The sequence below is a fragment of the Mercenaria mercenaria genome, unplaced genomic scaffold (assembly GCF_021730395.1).
Source record: "Mercenaria mercenaria strain notata unplaced genomic scaffold, MADL_Memer_1 contig_4140, whole genome shotgun sequence".
Taxonomy (NCBI): domain Eukaryota; kingdom Metazoa; phylum Mollusca; class Bivalvia; order Venerida; family Veneridae; genus Mercenaria; species Mercenaria mercenaria.
In genome coordinates, this window is record NW_026462347.1 from 33,235 (window position 1) to 56,059 (window position 22,825).

The following is a 22,825-nucleotide window of genomic DNA, read 5'->3' on the forward strand; positions in this document are numbered from 1 at the left end:
TCCCTTTTCCTGTTGCGGAATGCTCTGATTTCTGTGTCAAGTGATGGTATCTGGGGCTAATGGTTAAACGGAAGGACGGACGGACGGACGGACGGACAAGGGCAAATCTATATGCCCCCCTCCCCCGACAGGGGGCATAAAATGCAGTAATTAGGCCTTAGATACAGGAGTTATCACTAAATTTGACCAAATGACCGGGGGTCGTTTTTTTTATGGGAGTCAATATTCTTCGTGAGGTTCAGTTTACTTCACGTGGGGGAGTCATAGTACTATGATCTGGAGGTCATAACACTATGACCGGGGGTCACTTTTTCTATAGAATAATGACCGGGGGGTCATTATTCTATGGGGGTCGAAATACTTCATTACACCGGCTGTACGTATTTTGTTGTTATTTTGACAGTTATGTTGGCTTCCGGTTTGAAAATAAAAATTGACGGATACTGATGTAACATCGTCATCATCACATAAAGGTGAGTGTTTAACGCAAGGAGTAACAGTCATTTTATAAATACGGTCCTGCCAAACAGACACGAAAAATGCCTGAATCTATATTTTGCAAACATTCTCATGTGTGCATTGAAACGTTGATAATTTTTGTTAATCACGCATTTTTCTAACGGTAAATATGACTATCGCCAAACGGATCGGTTAACAATAGACACAAAGGATACAATGGATTGTGTTTGTTACATAATTTAAGCTAAGGAGCAAAACAATCATAAAACGGTTATATCATATTACCGTATTGATTCGTCGGCCTTCGGCTACATGTGGGACAAAAGCAAATAGCGCTATCAGACATTGTCCTATACTTAACCGGATTATAATGGCAGTTTGTATCGTCGTATCACGGCCTGTCAGGACAAAATGTTCTGCGGATTTAAAATCTGTGGTCTAATTGTCTTCCGCAGAAATAAAGTTCCCCACAGAATAAAAATACTTATACGCCGGTATAAGCCGTAAGCCAGTCGGATGGTAGGTATCATGAAGAACATGATTTACTATAATACTATTCCGCTTAAGCTGGCGCTAAGGGGCGTTGCACATGTTACCTCTCATGCTCAGACTCAGTCAAACAAGGTCTGGTATTATGTTGCTTGATTGCGTCCTATGCTACTCAAGGACCTCTTCACAGATGTTATTCCCTTACATTATAGAATTCTGCATACCATAGCAGTAAGGGAGAAAGGATTCGAAGTAAGCAAAAACTGAACCAACCACACAATGAGGACACAATTAAAGAAAAATAAATTTAAAACTTATCTACTTGAAGCATAAATGCATTTACTATTAAAATGTTTTTCTTAAATTTAATTAGTACCTATGGGAGTAGTAAATATATATATGTACGTCAGAAGGCAAAACAAAGATTTTAGCCGCACCATGCGAAAACGAACATAGTGCATTTGCGACTAGCACGGATCCAGACCAGCCTGTGCATCCGTGCAGTTTGGTCAGGATCCATACTTTTCGCTTTTAAACCCTATTGCAATTAGAGAAACCGTCAGCGAACAGAATTGATCCTGACCAGACTTCGCGAATGCGCAGGCTTGTCTGGATCCATGTTGGTCGCAAATGCACTATGCTCGTTTTCTCATCGTGCGGCTCAAATAAAGATTGCAAAGATTTGAATGTTAAAAAGTCATGTCATTACGTTAGATTCAGTGGGTCATGCTTTACTGAAAACATTAAAATAGTTCCTTTGTCCTGTCTTCAGAACGAAATATGTTTTAGTTGCCAATTAGTTTCGGTTAGTCGTTCGAGCGTTAAAACAACTAAAAGGAAATGGGATAAACGTCTTTCATTCCCGCTCGCAAAACTATTTTAGTACTAAGTTGATTGCCGAATCAAGCTTCAATTACCATACTATTGTACAATGACCTTCGGTTAAGTTATTTTCTATTCAAAATTTAGGGGCAATATGAATGTAAACAAAATGTTCAGTGAATAATTAATCACCTTGAATATTACTACTTACAGTATTTGTTTGAAATAATCTAAATACTAGTAATGCACGAGTTCTGCATCAAAGACCATGAGAAAGTTTTCAGACATTTTCAAATAAAAGAATTAAGTTGGCCTCACCAAATTGAAATTTTGGATTTTTTTTAATTGTCACGAAAAATGTTTGGTGTTTGAAGGAAACAGGAGCGAGCAAACAGAAACGATTTTTTTCTTATTTTGGCTTGTATTCAACTCAAACATTCCGAAGTGCAAAATCTGGCTCTTATTTAACAATTCAATAACAGCAGAAACAGAAAATACAAGAAAATTATGACAGACGAGTGAAAAAAAAAAAACATGTATCAAGATGGTACTTACATGTATATGTAAAAGATATAATTATATGGTTGTAAATAATATCAATGAAATATGTGATATACAAAAATGTACTGTCCAAATGATTAAGGAATATAGATATTAAAACATTTAATGAAGGAAAAATATTTCCTGTTAAGATACAACTTATTTTCATCTACAGACATCCAGGTAAAGACCAACGATGTTTTTTCTATGGCACTGTCAATGATTTTAGTCTAATTTAAAGAGAATTCCTATAGTTTTTTTTTTTAGTTTTTTTTTCAAATTCACATTTCTGATAGGAAGTTTGTGCTAAAAACAATGAACAAATATAACCAAGCCTGTATTTAGTGAAACATTGTTATGAACAGACCCACTGTTGCTGAAACTGCTAGGGAGTGATCAACATTTTCAGATATTTTTATAAATACCAACAAAAATGAATCAAGACATATATTTATCTCATATCATAGTCATATTTGTATCATTACAGTGATGGGTACAAATGAAAAGAAAAATCTTGTTTCATATTCACTTTTGTGAACAGTTTTCAGTAAAAAATACTCATAGAAAAGATTTTTTTAATTTTGAAAGAAAAAGATTTTTCATAGATATTTTTCTGTTTTCCTTATGTAGAGATAATTGTATTGTGAACATAAAAATGTTTCTGTATACTAACTGGATAGTTAAAATGAAACAAATACTTATATTTACTTGTCAAATAATTTGAAACCATGATAAATTGTTATTTTATCAGTTATCACAAAATGGACTCGTCCCCGCGTTTCGGCGGGAATCACATTATCATTGGTGATTTGTAGTTATTTTATTTCAACTTTTTTCCAAAATAGTTTTAATAGCACTTAAAGCACACATTTTGAATGTCTAGCCTACGTTATTTTTATATGGTGTACCCATTGGGGCAGTTTGAGCTTTTTTTGTATTTGAAATTGTGCTTACCATATGTTATATTTTAGTTTCTTCCATCAGACGTGATAGTCCTGTAGATGTCACGACCAGGAAGTGATATACTCTTGGTTTACTTAACTCGCCTGGATGAAAACGACTGAGATATAAACACTGTATATGGGGTGCCAGAATTGTGGCAACTTCTTCGCGATGTGATGGGAGAGTATCTTAATAGTGTTCAACATTGATAGTGCTATTCTAAGTTTAAAGTGGATCTGAAACATTTGTAAATCGTCACTATGACATTGTATTAGAAATCTCTGAATCAAACATCCTTTCTATAAACCATCATAGACATTGCGCTCAGGTTTTTCTTTTCTTCCAATTAGGTTTTTTCTATTTACTGTAAATCTTCATTTTTCTGCAAATAAACTTGTAAATATTGTAATGATTGTTAGATTGTTCGTATAGTTTCTGTCCCCGGTTCGACCATCCCGTCACATTTACTGACATAAGATGTACAAGTAAGTAAATAAAGTTTATAAACCTCTTTCGTATATTCACTTAACAAAATTACCTTCTTGAAATAAATTACATTTGATATCACGTACCCGAAATATTCAATATTTAACTTAATTAACGTGCATTTTACAAGTGGTATTGTTCTTTTCATACACTTTATGTACAAATCAATATAGCTACAAAGTTGAATACAAGACTAAACAAGTTCGTGCTCGTTTCAACGCTTGTTTAAACGAACATAATTTCGTTCTCATTCAGTCCTGACGTGTTAAACAAAGGGCTAGCGACAATATGTCGGGCGAAAGCGAAATTGTCAGTGAATCTGTTCCCTCGGAGGATTTAGTGTCGGGTAATGGAAATGATGAATCATTAAAACAAGTTGTTACTGATATAGTAGAAAGTATATTGACAGAAAAACTTGCGGACTTTAAGAAAGAAATAAATGATAGTGTACAGGCAACAATAAATGACTCACTGTCATTTCGCGCTCAGGATGCGTCAGCGAGACAAGAAAGCATATTATACTCACGTGAGGAAAACGTACATCCAAAGACAGATGTTGCAAGGTAAGACAGATTACCTTTTACATGTTTCTTTTTAATGCAAGCCCATATAATTACGGACTGTGAGCTTTAAAAGAGACGTTTTGACACAAGAATTTTACCGCAACAAATTTTCGCCCTCATGTACACGAAATATTGTGTCAAGTGTTACTTAAAGGAGTTTCTTATTTCTCTTAAGCTTTAAATAGTACTTGATAACGAGTACTTAATCTAACAATTAGTTGGTTCCCTCTATCAATTTTATACATATTGCACTGTAAGTTTGCACTGTGGATCATCAGAAATATTTAGCAGTCTACAGCAGAGTTATGCGTGATACTGGACCGACCATTAAATACCCAAATATCATTATTTACATTAATGTAAAGGAAATCGAACTCAAAATGTGAATATATACATCCAAAACACAAATAATTTCGACATGTACCTATACCAGTATACAAAGTACATTGCTTTAATTTTCATCTCTTTTAATCTATATAAAACTACTGCATACTGTTTGTTGTTTCAACAGATTTTTGCTGCAATAATATGTTCCTAGTTATTCTTGAATAATATGTTCCTGGTCTCGCTTATCTGACTAATTTTGTGTTCTGATGGATGTAACGGCTTTAAAAGGGAGCGTATGTGTTTAAATGTTTTGAAAGTTTGTATAAAACTTTAGTCTAATATACCTTTTAACGGGTTTTCTCATTAATGAGTATATATTAATAGGCTTTATAGATGTTCCCTCAACCTATCATTTGTTTTATACTACTAAATAATTTCTTGTGAAATATTGAAATTGCAGCAATATTTGTATTCTATGACCTGGTTAGAATTTCTATGAATCAATTGGCTTTTGACAGTTTAATAAGATTTACCCGTATATTTTAGGCGAAAAATAATTTCTCTCAAAAATAAATGAAAAGTGATTACCCTGAAAGCAGTCAGTGGTACAAACTTATTTAATTGTATACAATATATTTATATAAATTACAAAATTATTTGGCAGAAGCTAGTAAACCGCTGCAACGCGTCTGAAATAAAGCAGAAAGTTTACATAGTTCTTCTAACATTTTTACAACAGATTTTTTTTCACTCATTTAATTATTTTTCAGTGTCACATATATATGTAGTATTTTTATCAGCATTTTAAACTGGGTTGTGGTATAATCCTTTGTCCTTTTTATCCATTATCTGTTTATGTACAGATCTTTGTTACTATAACTACCAAATGTAAAGTAGCAGAGGTATAATATATATCTTGTATTGGGTTTTCAATAGGTTTACTGGAGAGGTCTATCAAGACCTCTCCATAGTGTTGGCATTCAAACTAGGAGAATTCAGAATAATCTACTAATTTTACGGGATAAGATTTCACTTCCTAACGCAAGTTACGGTGAGCCAGTCTGAAATGGTACAGTGCGCTTGCGCACAAATAAGTTTTAAAATCCTCTAAGACGACATTTACAGTAACAGTTCGTTTAAAATAAAGAAATATGGTTTATACGGTTATTAACAAAACAAGTATAGAGATATATATTAACTATTCTTTGTTCGCAGTATTCAAAGATATTCATATGAATTGAATCACGTTAAAATGTATTTCTTTCAATTAAATTAACTTATTGTTAAACTGGCGGGTTCGTTTGCCCCATTCGGAAAGTCTGCCGGAATAAGAAGAGTTCTTCTGAGCTTCTGTGTCTTCCACCCGATAGTCGGAGATGTTAATCACGTGATCAAAACAAGGTGGCAATTCGACATATATACCTTAAAAACTGAGTTATAAACTAGAACAAATAAACTTTTTGGAATTTCTTTTTCAAATAGCACATTAACAATAGAAATCTCTGGAAGAAACACTTAAAAAAATGAATGATATATTTTTTTACTTCCGGCAGACGTCTGTTCGATTTGGATTTTCTTCTAAGCTTTCCTAAAGCTTCTCGGAAGCTATTTTCTTGGGCCCAAACGAACGGGGCAGTTGACAAACAAGCCTGTCAGAAGAGGTTCTGGCATATATGGTAAGATGCTTAATTGGCAGTTTTCACCAGGGCCAGGTTCAGTGTACAATTATTGCAGTGGTAGCTTTTGAACATTTTTAAATGAAATTCAGTATTAACTAGGAGAAGGAAGTGCTTGGACCCCTAATAGGTCACAGTGGCCTGCAGCAGGGAAACTCGTCTATAGCACAACCTATCATATAGCCAGAGACAATAATTATTATAACAATTGTTATCTATGTGGTTGATAAAACTTTAAAAGGAGCAACACTTGACCTCTCCTAGGTTTCTTTTTTAAAAGAAGCCAACTTGTCGCTATTATGGTTCGAATGCCGTAAATTCATTTACGGAAACATACGGAATATTCATGACTTGGAGGTCAATAGTTACGGAAAATAACCAAAACACAAGGAGTCGTTCGTGCGCTTCAAAAAAATTAAACAAGAGACGAGATATATATAATTGTCTTTAATTGCCCACTGGCACAACTATTTTAGTATTATATCGATTACCGAATCAAGCTTTAAAATAACACTATTGTGCAATGATAGTTTTGTTACGCTTAATAATTTGGGGAAAACCTGCCAAGTTAAACAGAGATAAAATATTTTCGAACACAATTTAATGAAGAATTATTTTACTTTTTGTAGTACTATTATACAAGTATGTCTATGAAACTTAGTAAGAGCCTAAATAAGGAGCGAGTTCCGCATCAAAAACTATAAGACAGTTTTCAGCCATAATTCAAATTAGACCACAACAAACTGCAAGTTGTTTCTTTTTATGATTTTCCGCTACCAAAAACAATGCAACGAACGGAAAAATTGGTTTGGTATTATATGCAAAGTATACCAGTTTTGCTTTAACTGCAGTAATTCAACAGAAATGAAAGTAAAACAATTAAAGCGTGGCATAGTGAATGTAAGAAATATATTGAGAGTGTGAATTGTGAAAATAGTATGGCTGTAAATGAAATTAACTAAAAGTTTGTACAGCCTTTAAACACTAATGAGGATATTAATATATTACTAGAGTATTTATTGTATAGCATAAAGTGATACATAAAATATTTGTGTTATGGTGTAACTCATGTACATACAGAGAGCCAGATACATTCCATGAACGTTTCCAACTTGGCATTCAGTCATTTATTTTAGCCCAGTTTAAGAAATAGGAAAAAACAACAATATACTCGGCATTACATATATATATATATATATATATATATATATATATATATATATATATATATATATAGTCAATTGGTCAGTTAATATCAGATAAAACTAGAATTTAAACCATCTGGATAGAGCGTTTTCAGTTTATGTATCCACACTGTTTCTTTGCAGAGACGATCAATGTCTCTTCTTACAACATCAATAGGCATAAAAGAAAAGTCCTTTAAGCAATGATCTCGTAAATTGAAATGCGATGCAACCATTGAGGAAAAAGTAGGGTCAGTAAAACTATTAATATCAAATCGATGACTGTTCATGCGTTTTGATACAGGTTGCTTAGTTTGTCCCACATATTGTTTGTCACATTTTTTGCAAGTAATCAAATAAATTACACATTTACTTTTACAGTTTACGTTATGATGTAAACTGTATGCTTGACCAGTCATTTGACTGGTAAATTCTGAACCTGTTTCGATATTGGTACAATGAGACCATCGACTACCATTATCTCGTGAGAGATAAAGTTTATCACTTTGCTTATTGAACTCTGAACTTATCAAATAATCTTGTAAATTGTTTGGATGTTTATAGGCAACAGCAGGTTTACAATTCTCATAAACCGATTTAGTTGTAAAGCTTTTTGATAGGTTCAAAATATTCCAGTATTTATTAATAGTGTTACCAATACGTGAAAGCGCTGGATCATACACAATAGTAAAAGGAATTACACTATTTTTGTCCCCAACTTGAGTCTGTAAAGCTTCTTGCTGAGATATATTGACTACTTATTGGAAGGCACGATCTAACACATCATGTGGGTAACCTCTGTCAACGAAGAATTCACGAAGCTGTGATAATGAGTGTGTGAACTTGTCACCATCTGATATTATACGTCTATAGCGTTTTGCTTGACTATACGGAATACCGTTCTTATATTGTTTGGGATGACATGATGTATAGTCCACGTACTGGTGGTTATTAGTTTCTTTCACATTTATGTTAGTTTCGACACATAAATTCTCTCCCTTGGATATATTTACATCTAGAAACGAGAGCGAATCTTGTGAAATAGTATGCGTAAACTTTATGTCAGGATGAAAACTGTTTAACACTCTGATGAAAAGTTCTAGTTCTTCCAAGGAATGATCCCACACCATAAAAATATCATCCAGGAAACGCAGCCAAAGTGTCTGTTGTAGATCTCGATTTCTAAGGAAGTCTTGTTCAAGTTTTCCCCTAAATAATGATGCGTATGGTGGTGCCATTGAGCTGCCCACCCATATTTTTGGAGATAAAAATCTTCATCAAAATTTGAAATAATTATTTTGCAGAACAAGTCTAATGAGTTTTGCGACATCGTCACTTTTCAATCGTCCGTGGCAACGCTCGTCCAAAAAATATTTACATGCGTCGATTCCGTCGCTGTGCGGTATGTTTGTGTATAGAGAAGAAACATCTAGTGTCAATAAATAAGTAGTCTTACTATTGAATTTGAAACTTTTAATCTTTTCAGTAAAGTCAGGTGTATCAGTTGTAATATAAGACGGTAAGTTTATCATGTGTGGTTTAAGTATATAATCAAGATATTTTGAAATGTTCTCCGTGGGCGAACTGCATGCCAACACAATGGGTCGCCCGGGATAATTTAGCGGTAGATTGCTGTCGGGAGTCTTATGTATTTTCGGCAGCACGTAAAATACCGGAGTTCTAACAGACTCTGGAAACATGTCAAATTCCTTACTGTTTGTCTCTTCTATACTTTCAATACATGTAGATATATTCTTAAAAACATTATCTCTAGGATCTTGTTTAAGTTTTTCATAATATTTACCATCACTAAGTTGCCTCAGAATCCCTTTCTTGAAATCCGCCGTATTCATTATAACAATTGTAATAGATTTGTCAGCTTTCTTGATAACAATCGATTCATCTTGAGATAATTTTCTGAGCGAATCTAGTTCAGTTTTTGAAATATTACTATATCGTCTTTTCTTGATAAAAGTCTGTAATATTTCTTCAGTAACAGCTGTTATATAAAAGTCTAAGTACATATCGCGACCAGCTGGAGGAGTAAAAGATGACTGAGATTTATTGTAGAATGGTAGATCATGATAATTATCTGTATCTGCATTGTTATCATCGCTCTCACATTCGCTGTCATTTATTATTTTTGAAGCAAAGTATTCCTTTAGACGAAGCCTGCGATTGAATTTAAAAATGTTTTCTGCTAATTTAAGCTTATCATGCGAGTTAGTTTTCGGGTAAAATTTTAACCCCTTACCTAGAAGTATGTAGTCATCGTCTGTAAGTTTTTTACTCGATAAGTTTAATACTGTCTACTTTCCTTTCCGTATTTTCTGTAACCACCGTTTCGTTTTTCTCCAGGAGTTTTGTCCGGGGCCCGGATGAAGCGCCTTTGTCATTTTCTGCCTCATCAGCCCTTCCCTCCAGCAGTGCTGCCACACTCGTAACTGCCTTCACTAGGTTCTGCACTGTCACCTGCAGTGTTATCTCGGTCTTCACGTCCTCTTGCAGTCTTGCCCCGGTTTTCTGTGGGCCCGGCGTTTTCATGTTTTTTGACCTCTGATGAGTAGATTTATTGTTAGTTTTCGAAATCTGCTTGTTAGTTCTTCTGCCGGAAGTATTTTTGTTGGTTTTGGTTTATTTTGTTTCGGTTTTTTTTCCATTGCGTCTCCGTTTTGATGTGTTATTAGATTGTGGTTCAATACGAATCTCATCTTTATCGTTATTAGACGTGCGATTTTTGTTTCTATTGTCAATCAAATGAGACAGCTTCTTTTCATGTTGACTGACGATATCGTCTTTTTTCTGTTCTATCCGGTGGTGGATTTTTTCATCAACGTTAAAAACTTTATCATCGCTCATCTTTGTTTTTAACTCACTTCTCAGAGTTTCCATCTGCCTGCCAATCTCCTGAGCTCGCTGCTGTTGACAGTCACGTACCCTGTCACAAATGTCTCAGTTTACCTTCACCAAGAGGCTGTTTATTGCTTCTTGAAGCTCGGCACTATATCTATCGTTTCCCACATTCACTTTCAGCTTCAGGCGTAGACTTTTAGGTATGACATTCTCCGCCCTGCAGTTTTCCAAAAAACGTGCGTGTAAAACGCTCTTCATTTGCTTTTCCGCCAGTTGTTCTATCTGTTGTACACGTGGATCTCCAGATGCCATGTTGTTGTATGTAGAAAGTTATTAATAAACAGGAAAAATCAACAACAACACGTGTAGCGTTTGTTCATAGATTATTATTAACTTCCAACGTTTCGGTGTTAAGTCTTCATCAGGGAAGAATAACAATAAAAACAACGGGCGTGACGTCGTTAAACGACGTTAAAAGCGGTAAAATGTATACAAAGTTTATATTTATAATACAAGATAAAAAAAATAGAAACAGTTTTTTTGTTCAAAATTTTAAAACAAAGTTCGTAACTTTGAGTACTTTCCATTGAATAAAAGTTCACAAAAGTGAATATGGAACCAGATTTGTTTCTATTTGTACGCATAATGGTAATGATATTGTATTACAAATATGACTATGATATGAAATAAGTGTACAATAAAACCTGTAAAAATAAAAAAGAATAAACCTTGTTGTGCTGTCTTTATGCATACTTTGGTTGAAATCTATTTTTTAAAAAAGCCGAAAATCATGAAAACATTAAAAAATCGCTATCAGTTTCAGCAACGGTGGGTGTTTTCAAAACAATATTTCACAAAAACAAGCCTGGTGACCCATTGTTTTTATTTGTTCGTTGTTTTCAGCACAAATATTCCTAACATATATGTGAATTTGAAAAAAAAATGTATAAAAGAAAATAAAACTATAGGAATTATCTTAAAGCGTAGACCAACGCTGTTTTCCGCAGACCCATGCTTGTACTGGGAAATTTTCAGGCGCAGCAAAACGTATTTCAACGCAGTACGCCGTGTCTACATGTACTTATTCGCGTCCTGTATTTTTGTTTCCCGTTTCTCGCCACTTTTCCCGTATTAAAACTTACTGCTCATTCTAGTTATCCGTGTCTGCACCCGACCAACCCACCAGCAGATCAATCCCATCAGATAACGCACGGACATTTCCGAATGTGATTGTAGCTTTATACGATAGGTATTTCAACAACAACACGTATTATGTATAGTTTTTTTTATCTCATCAACGTTTCGGCTAACGCCTTCATCAGGATAATACACATACAAATATAAACAACGGACGTGACGTAAAACTGATAACGTAACGTCAAATGGCGGGAAAACGTTAATCAAAACATCAAAATGCAAATACATATAATTATATACATATAATTAGTACAAGGTACTATCCCGGATAAAATCGGTATTGTAGCTTTAAGGATAGAATGTAGAAAAATGTCATCAAATACATGTGTCGGTTTAACAATATTATCCAAATCCATCCGATTGTTGTAACACACGTACATGGAGTGACGTTTCACTGTTTATTCATTTAAGTGTGTTATCTTCAATGTGTTAATAGATATCATATCATTATTCTAAATGTGGAAGTGTAATTAGACATAATTATGCTGTTTTATTCTATAGTTATGTACATAAGATAAAAGTTCTCTGGAAGGAAAACAATACATTCATTCATTCAGAAAAAGTCCACATGGTGAATTATGTTACAATATATCATGATTGTACAAGATTTCGAGGCCCTAAGAGATAATGGTGTTTTCCAAATTTATTAATACTGTTTTAAATGATGTAAGGCAATTATTGTTAGTTAATTATCAACGAATTTATATTTTGATTTACATTTTATTACAATGCCGCATGGAAATTCCTTCATCAAATTATTTGTTTGTTTTTTTTTCACGTCCCTTCAAAAATGTTCTGAGGCTCAACTTGTATGTAGATATTTCATCATTACATATTGATCTTAATCAAGAAATTCCGCATTAAACATCTTTAACTTGGATACATGTATATATACTAACTGTGTATGCTACAATCGGTATTAAATGTTTAAATAGTAAAATCATGTGTTTCAAAACAAACAAGATTTTTAGTGGTGCAACAAAGTTATACTTAGTTTATTTTCACATTACCTAGTATGTAGTATTTAAACCTTACAAACTACCGTTCATATGCATAAACATGCTAATTTTCTTATAAATGATATACAGCAATTGTTCACATATTCAAATATGAATTTGAGGCATAATGTATCTTTAATTTTAATCATGAATGACGTTTTATCTATTCAAAATATGATAAAGCCAGAAAGTTTAATATGTGCATGATATAACAACAAAATCCCACTTTTAACTTGAAAACAAACAAGTCCGATAAATATTTGAAGATGATGATTTAAGAATGACCGTCGTTTTCAGGACGTCATAACTCGCTGTAGTCGCAGAATTCAAAATAGCCGCATTGCTTAGAATGAACTTCAGATATTTCGGAACAGAGTTGTGTATGTCGCCATTAACATGATTAATCTTTTCCAATCGCATGGGAAAGGAAATATGGCTCTAAGCAAATACACTAACACGACGAAAACCTACAGTTTCGTTCAAGTAACCCGATATTGTATTTAAGAATAGGATTTTTCCCCATTTTTGTCGGTACTTCCCTGTCACGTTAGCATCGGCCTACCGTGTATGCATTTCTTTTCAAGTGTCGTTTGGTTGTTGCAAGCGGTTATCGCAAATGTCTGCTCTAACATGAAATGTTAGTGTTAGAACTGTTCACCAATCTCACTTAAGTAGTTGATCTTCTAAACGAAGATCTGAGAACAACCCATTCACGTACGTCTTCTGTATATTTTGGATTTCCAGTATTGCTATTTTTATTTTAACCAATCAGACGACTTGTTCGAATGTCAAAGAGTAAGAAAAATGTACAATCATTCCAGGGCTCGAACTCGGGACCCCTCGCTTACAAAGCAAGTGGCCTTCCGACTGAGCTAACCGGCTGTCTGACACATTACGATATAAGAATTGTAAATATCAAAAGTCAAGCATACAGGTAGATTTGCAAAATGTTGTAAGTTAAGCTCTGATTGGCTAGCGAAAGGGTCGACAGAACGAGGCTATGAATAGGTCGTGCTCAGATCATATGCGTAGCATAGTAGGAGATGTACTTTAGTCCATTGAACATTTCACGTGAAGCTAAATATTGGCGTTGATTTATGTACTGCGTCAGAATTTAAAGGCCTTCAGTTGTAGTACAAATGTATTTAGTATCGTCTATTGCGATCTTTGAATATGATTTTTCCTGTAGACTCTCGTTTTTGTCAAAATGGGCCACATTTTGGTATGCATTCAAGAAACATTCGTACAAAACGAGAAGTCGAAACAAGTTTTCTACCTTTTTATGCCAGCTTTCGTAAATGTTACCATATTTTTAACCATTTCAGGTAACGATTCAGCTAGGATCGTACACGAGGTAAATTCCAATTAAAGCAAGATATTTAGCAGAAAACAAACTGATTTAGAATTAATAAACACCTTGTTCGTTTGGCTGTAATGTTTATATATACCAAACAATTGCAATGTAGAGATTAATTGGGAATACAAATATATGGAGAGCTTTTGTTAACATACATATTGTTATGATCTTACTGTCTCTTGCAGATTTTTCACTGTTAATGGTTAAGCATTTATCTTTGAAATGATACTAAATATATGTCGTCCATTTGAATACCTTCACCTCTTTCAAGACGTTATACAAAACTTTCATTTTTTTCCCTAATTTAAACATGATCAGCATATTTTTTGTGAGTGATTTAAGAGTTGTAAATATTTCCCTGAATGAAGCCTCTTATTTGTAGCTTCTACAGACGACGACCCATTTATTAACGAATTATTTCAGTCATTACAAATGTGTAGTTATTGATCACTTGTCTTTGTTGTCGGCCTTTTATTACATACGTGTGACCTAGCACGATTGCGTTAGGTTAATTTTTGTACAATCGCTTCCTAGAATTCCACGCTAAACTTAAAAAAGTCACCTTCGTACCAAAAACTAGTAAATAGTTCAGGGTTGAAGGACAGTGTGGATCAGTAACCGAACTGTAGATTAAGCAAAACGTAATTTACTTAATGAGGTTAAGGAAAAACGCGTTAAGATATTATTTTATAGTTATTTTTATAATTTCTGCTCTATCGAGGTCAAAATGTTTATGTTACGTATAAATAACTATTGTTAAACCAAGTGACAGGCAAACGTGTGATTGAACCCAGCTATTACTTTCCTTTGTTGCTTTCTACACTAAGTTCATTAAGTTCTTCTCTAGGAAAAGGCATTGAGTACATACGTTTTTGGTTCTTAAGGTTTGCTTTTTATATATTTATACACGAGCATTTTTGTGTTTTACATGCCATGCCTTTTTGTTTCCATTACGTGTGTAAGAGATTCACCTGGAGGGGATTACTTTTATTTACACTGTCCCGTGTCTTTGGAACATGGTGGGGGTAAGAGTGAGGTTGGGTGCGCACCATAAACCGGTTTAAGCTCCCCAGTGGTGTTTTTGCCACTGACCGTTCCAAGGCGGTGCCCCACTGTGTTCCTTTGTTTGTTCGTTTTGTCCTGATGTGTTGGCTTTGTGTGTGTGTGTGTGTGTGTGTGTTCCTTTGTTTGTTCGTTTTGTCTTAATGTGTTGGCTGTGAGTTTGTAAACGCTGCCAACTGGGTAATTTCGTATGAATACACACCAACGTACTGGGGATACGCCTCGAACTGGGGAATTCCCCAGTTCATTTTAACAATACCACGTTATTCCTGACCTTCAAATTAGTCATACCTCGGAATTTGAGCTGATTCTGAGCGATAGAAATTTATTCCCCGGTACGCCGGTTCTGGTCATACACATATCTCACACACAATCAGAATTTTACAACAGTGTATCTTTCGCCATTTACTGCAGTTCCCCAGTTTACCTGTATACAACTCGTAGTACATACACACAAAGGTTTAAATTATTTTCACTAATTTAACATAATACTTTCGTCATTATAAGCTTATTAGTGAAAAGATTATGTTGACAAATTCATCAATTACCAATTAAATATCTTTTTACGTTCACAAGACAGTATTACATATTTATGTTACCGCATATCTTTTCCGGCTTATTGTGTTATGCGCTTTTATTTCTAAGTTAATGACTTGATTTGACAATACTTATGTTAAACTGAGAATATTATAATACACAGGAACACTACTCAAAATATACATTCTATATATATCTATATATATTCATCGCATTTAACAAACTTTCAACTTCAGGCGCGGTGCTGAAATATACTAATTCCTTTTGAATTACCGTGCTGCATTTGAAAAAATAAATGTAGTATTACCTCCAAAGATGTTCATATATTCAGCTCATAATGCAATTACCTATGTAAATTCAACAGTAATTAATACAGCAAAGCCAGCGACTTTTAATACAGTTTCGTTAATTTTAAAAAAAAGAACAACAACATTTGTACATTAACTTATTGATATTATTTACTACACATCAAAGAAATGCATATGAGGATCTGACTCCAGTACGTTTAAAATACTGATTAAGAACACGTGAAAATAATAAAACCTATATCATACAGTAGCTAACTCATGCAATTATCTTAACACAAGGATTTTCATGCTATTTTCACGCTGATTTTGTTCAGCAATCGCAATGTGTTGAAATCTATGATGTAAAAATGTCCCAAAAGTAAAAAAGATACTTATACCTCTCAAAAACCTGTGCTGCATTTGAAACAGCATTTGTAATGTCATTACATCCTACGATGTTTATACATGTATAAGCAGCTGTCAACTTGTTACGCAATTATTTACGTATGTTGAAGAGTAGTGAATACTACAAAGCCGAAATAGTTTAATACAGTTTTATTTTATTAAGTATTTGTCAAATTTAGAGACCACATTAATCATAACATTAGTACATTATCTGATTGATTTTATCTACTACACATCAAAGAAAATGACACAAAGATCTGACTCCAGTACATTCTTAAAACTGTTTAAACACTTGGAAATTCTAAAGCCTAGATCATAGCTAACTCGTGCATTTACCTTAACACGGGAATTTCATGCTATTTTTCCGCGATGTTTGTTTAGCGATCGCCAAGTCTAGAAATTCATGATAGAAAAATGTTTCAACACAGCATAGGCTAATATGAATTAAGGCACCACCTAGCATTGGGGATTTATCTTTTTATATCCGCTTAGAAAGAAATATTCAACGCTCAAGAAAGTGAAACTTTGCTCTAAACTGTAGTTTACATTTAGTGTCATCATACCTCTTACAGCGAATATCATACTTTGCAAAATTTACGGACGCCGTGGCGGTGACGTCATTCAGCGTTCTCGCACTAGCTTTTAGGATTTTTTTTGTTTGTTTGCACTCCACGCAGAAACTTGACGGCCTTTACACTTCCTTACTGTTTTAAAAGTGTTTTTCAGTTGCATGTACAGTTTTCATTACGAAAAAGAAGTAAAATAATCATGTTAGCGCGGTTTACGAGTTTCTATGCTCGGATGTTCATGCAGACAACCAGTCTGCGGTGTGTATATAAACAGGAACCGGAAAACATCGAAAAAATTGTCTCAGTATATGCAGACAACAAAGACGAATAACTATATACGGACGTTACCGTCTCGGGGATTTTCATCCCCTATAAAGTGTGTTGTACATGTCCGAAATAATTGTAGTTTACGACGGTTCAAATAAAATGATAATGCTGCGCCTGCACGGGTTTAGGACCATTTGGCAAAAAATATAGAAACCGTGAGACATCAATTAAACACATGGCAAAACAATTCTCATGCAAAAAAAAATAAAATAAAATAAAATAAAATAAAATTTGATGTTCACATAACGAACAGATATATCCTACAGAAAAAATGTCCCCAGATTCTGCAACCTGAAGAACACTATTTTCATACTTATATCATGAATTTGCTATATTTTAATAAGCGTCTTGTCTTTATAAACTGTCGATTGTAGCATTATAAAAGTTATTAAGTTGTTACACAAAAACCATTGACGTGTAAAGTTTGAAAGCTCAAAGTCTCAGTGCGTTACTGACATACCAAGGGTAATTTTTACAATGCATATGCTCATTAACCAAAAGGAGTTTTTTCTGCCACTGACATTCCTATCATTCTACAATAAGTATGACATACAATTATATCTGCGCATGATATTTTCTTCGACTTCAGGTCCGTAGAAGTTCAATTTGATTAACACAACGTTTTAAGAAATTTTGTTTGTTGGACGGGGTAGGAACGACCTCACTCACCTGCTTATCAGTTTTGTTCATTCAGTGATATATCACACCGTGCGTTTATTGCGGTAGCATTTTATGTGGTATTTTGGGGAAATAAAGAACGAAAATTATTGATGATTGAACTGACAGGGCTGAAGAAATAGAAACAATCACAGTATTCTACAGATGAGTTCCCGAGGTATTAGAAAATACAATATGTAACGCATCGTAATTCACAACTTTTTATACATGTACTAATCGTTTGATTAAAACTTGAAAACAGAGAAATTTTATTGCGATTGAAGGATTTTATTGAATATAAAGCTTTTAAATACATAACGATATTATTCGTTGTTACATATATGGTTATTTCATACTTCACTCATGTAACTGACCGACACAAAATAAGACATTTCCCTATTCGGTGACACATTAACGCAGTATTTATTATGGGTGCAAGTATATTTATCTTTAGTTTTGACAGTGGCATACGTATGATTTACTGGTATTAATAGCATTGGGGGAAACACAAGTATATAATAATCATAAAAATACTTACGATATAAGTGTTTTGATTAAAACAACAATATCATGAATTTAAAATACCTATGACTGATTTCATTTTAATCTTCCTTGATCGGGACGATTTTTACACGAGCATTCCGTTTCTGCATGTACTTTGTTTTGAAAGAGTACTGATAAACTTTGCGGTAAATTCAGCTGTTGCTTCAGTTTTCATTCTCCTACCTTTGTAATGTTTTACTTTATATACATTTTCGTGATCGAAACTCCAGATAGTTTTGTTTGCAATTAAATCATGTTCAGTTTCTAAAGGAAAAATCGTCACAAAATTGGGAAAAAGACTTTCCGAGTGTGGGATTCGAACACACGACCTTCACAAATTTTAAAAGATTAACTATGTAAAGTCAACGTTTTACTGAAGCCTGGATTTCTAAAAAAAAAGGATAAAAACAAAACCTTTATATGGGAAAATAGTTTGGAAACAAAATAACTATGACTGGAAATGCTGTAAACTTTGTTTAAGTCTTTTTTTAATATTGATTGCTATTTTCCCGGGCAAAAAATAACGATTTTCATGCAAAAGTCAGGGACTGCGAGTCAATGCGGAGTTTGAATTAAGATTCCCCGATTTTTATTTCCTGTTTCCGCATATCGAACCTAAAATTTTACTTTGCATTTAAATAAGCGCAACAAAATTCTTTTTTCTAAGAAAATCAAGTTTTCGTTAACCTGTTATCGGAGAGAAAAGCGCAAATAAAAATAAATGCTTTGTTTCTGTCATTCTTCCTGATTAAGAGTCATATGTCTGCCTCAGTTCTATCTTATTCAAATTAATTACCTACTACTATTGTTTTCATCTCAAGCCCGAGTCATGAGTTGATATCCTAGTCTGGGAACGTCATTTTTGTAATGCCTTATCTTTTTGAAACTTATCATTATTAAATAGCAAACGGTACTATAGTTTAAATCATGATAATGTATACAATGTATATATAATAATACACAGTTTAAATGTACGAACACAACAACTGAAAAATATACTGAATAGTTCGCCGATTGGGAGATTATCCAAATAAGTTGTCTGTGTTTTTGTTGTATGCATGATTTCGTTAATCCGAATGGTTTTTAAAGGAACCACACTTATATGCTTGACTGTTAAACTGTCTTTTGAACGAGTAGAATTGAAGGAAAAATAAATTGTCTGCTTAGCACCAGGGATTGGGGCATTTTTTCTCGCTCGCTACGCTTGCATAGGTAATTCATCATTTGTTCTGGGTGAAAAAGTAAAAATGCATTTTTTCTCGCTCGTTGCGCTCGCATAGGCAATTTGTCTTTTGTTTGGGTAAAACATGGCATTTTTTTTCTTGCTCGCTACGCTCGCACAAAAAAGTCCGACAAATTTGCATGAGCTCCTATAAAGCTTTTTATTTTACGTTAATAAACTTTAGTAACCCCTCCCCATAAAAATCCTCAGAAATCGGGCTTAGAAATTCCTTTCTGAGATACTTAAGCAAGAATAAGTCCGACGAGTCATTAAAACATGGTAGATAGATAGATAGATTCTTTTATTTCCTCCATTCTTGAAGAGCATAAATACGTAGCATGTTATTTGGGTTGATTTTACCATAAAACCTGTCCTTTTTCAATACCAAAAAAAGCACCTCAGAACGCCAAGAATGCACCAGATGGATCTATTTTTTTCAAAATGTTCCGGTGGGGTGGGGTGGGGAGGGGGAGATGGGGAAATGCCCACGGACCCTCCTAGTTGTTCTACTACAAATATTTTGCACCCCTTACACCAAATCCTGTATCCGCCCTGAGATTTGTGAATGCCTAATTAAATTGTTTAGTTAAAACATAAAGAAGGAACTAAAACATACAATATTACTTATTCTTGCAAACCAGACGGGGATTTCCGGTATCTTTACCGGTGCTGGAAAAGTCCACCTTACACCTCGGGGTGGTGTAAGATGACACTCGTGCTGTAAATGACGTATAAGAACTACACATATGTAAAAGATTTGTGTAGTAATTTATATTCTATTTAAAAAACGGTATGAAAATTCAATACCTTGACAGTTCATTGGTTCCTGATAGTATATTTCTCGATTCAAATCACGTTATTTTATCAAAATTTCATAACGTTACGCTGCAACTGGTAAAACAAAACCGGAACTAAACATTGTTGCTTGTTTTGAAACGTCATGACGTCTTTCCTGTTTACGGACGTTGGTTTCCCACGCTTTGTTTAAATACACTGCCATAAGAAATAGATCTAGTTCTAAAAAAGAAAGCTGTTCAATTGATTTTTTTTTATTATTACTTCTTGAAACCGGTATGCAAGAAAAAGATTCTACCACTGGTTATAGGTGCAGATGGAAATATCCGGCTCTCGGGTGACTGTTTAAGCGGTAACTCGGTAGAGAGCCTCGTTGCCGCCTAAACAGTTACCCCCGAGGCCGGATATTCCTATCTGCACCTACAACCAGTGAAAGAATCTTATAATATCGAAGTTCAAAAGTTACTGTAGGCAATGTAAAGTGATTTAAGCACACAACTGATAAAACCAGATACTGTTTTGTGCTTTATTATGTCTCTGCATCATGAGTCTGGTTTGTTCTTCGATTGTTCTATGTCTTGTCATAAACAGTTATTTTAATGTTAACATTTAACATAGACAATTTTTGATTGAATGTCGAATGATTGCTACATGTACCTACATACAGAATATAGAACTTTCTCTATTGTCTGACCGCCTCTGTTTTCGGGTGGTTAGAATAGCTGACTTAAAATCACTCGTAAGTACTCACTGATTAAGGGGCATGGGTTCAATCCTTGCTACCGACCAGGTCTCTTTATGTAAGAAAGATGACAGCTTGAGTACTAGTACTTGATCTTTCCAGGAACGATTGTTGGGTAAACTACCCACCTGACATAACTGAAATAGTGTTTAAAATGGCGTAAAACCCATCAAATCAAATTAAGTCCCTCGGTTGTCTTATCTCATATATATGATATGTAACATTAGCTTCCGCAGTCACCATTTTAATAGCTAGTTCCTCGTTTCAACTTTACACACGTACCCGGTTAGTTATACACTTGTACCTCATTTAGTCTTTACACTAACTCCCCGTTTTGTTGAAACACACAATTCCACATTTCGTCTATACACAAACACCCGGTTTGTTACACATTCACCTCAGTTGGTTTAAACACAAAATTCTCCGCTCTGAATGTGAAAAATATCATTGCTTAACAATTGAAGATAGCTTTAATCTAAAGCCTCGGATAATTTTAAGATCATAAGAATAAGAGTTGATAGAAATATGATAACTGTAGCTACAGTAATAAAGAAGTTCCCAGTTGGTAGGTTTATAGCTTACATCCCCGATTGGTTGCGTTTACATGCATGTGTGTGTGTGTGTGTGTGTGTGTGTGGTGCACGCGTCTGCGTGCTGTGGGTTTCGTTTTGAGGAGGCTGCGTTTTTGGTGCGTGGCATTCCCTGTTTGATATTTGTCTTTGTTTTTTTCTTATAGCTGACATCGGTATAAAATTAAAGGTGTTTTTTTTCCGCTGAGTTGGAAGTCTCTCTGACGCAGTTTTTGGGATATGATTTCCGAGCTTTTAATGTCAAGTGAGGACCATATGTGCACATCTGAGCATCATTTCGGCTTGTGTTGGCACCGATGTAGAACTACATATCCTCGAGAGGTCAGCTAAATGGTTTCCGTACATGATCGAATTCTACTCTCCAATCGATGTTTCGAACTCATAACGGTGAGGGACAAGTGATTCAAAATAAGAGACATACAAGCAAATGAAGGCCACGTTTAGAAAATACCTTTAAAATGAGACAGAGTTTAAGGTCAAGAAAAATGGCACAGGTTTGATTATTTGTAAAGGCCGGCGATTTTAATTACTAGAAGTAGAGAGGGTGGGTGCTGTTGGTTTAGCCAGAAAGTTTTATTTCCTTTTTATGACAGTCAGAATATTTGTTTTCAGAACATGAAGGGAATAACGTTTGAATCAAAGACATTTTAACCAGGCTTTTCAAAGTTTAAAACCTAGTTATCAATTTTGCGATGTCATTGGGCGGATGGATGGGTGGCTGGATGGGTTGATAGATCGATGGGTGAATTGGCGGCGTCAATATTTCCGTTCAATAACTTTAGTCTGGGTTCAGAAAGACCTACAGGTAGCTTATAGGAAGGCCAAGATTGGGATTATTTTGGGGTTAGTGGAATCAATGTCAAGGTCAAGGTCACTGTTAACAAAAATATAAAAAAGCAATTTCTGCTCGGTAACTTGGCATTTAATTAGCGTATAGAACTATTAGCTATGATTACATAACAGGTCACTTAAACCAGGTTCAAGGTCAGTATAACTGATTCAATCTACATAATTACTTAGAAAATTCCACCCCGGCGCAGTGGTCTAAAGCTGCATTTTGTGCTGTGGACTGAATGAGTCGCGGTTTAAATCCCACTGAGATTCTAATATTCCTTCTTTTTGTGATAAAAAAGTCATTTTAATGCAATTGGTCAAAGTCGAGTTCATAGTTACTAAAATTAATTGTTCTTTTGGGT

General features: G+C 34.4%; 1 protein-coding gene across 1 annotated transcript in view; it reads left to right on the plus strand.

Annotated features, from left to right (window-relative positions):
* Positions 1-3,786: 3,786 nt before the first annotated feature.
* LOC128553648 (uncharacterized) overlaps positions 3,787-22,825 on the plus strand; it is a gene marked incomplete at its 3' end in the record, with an annotated part of 32,586 nt that continues 13,547 nt past the window's right edge. Inside the window, exon 1 of the mRNA XM_053534822.1 lies at positions 3,787-4,301. Coding sequence (XP_053390797.1) covers positions 4,027-4,301 — 275 coding nt within the window. The remainder of the gene's footprint in view (positions 4,302-22,825) is intronic.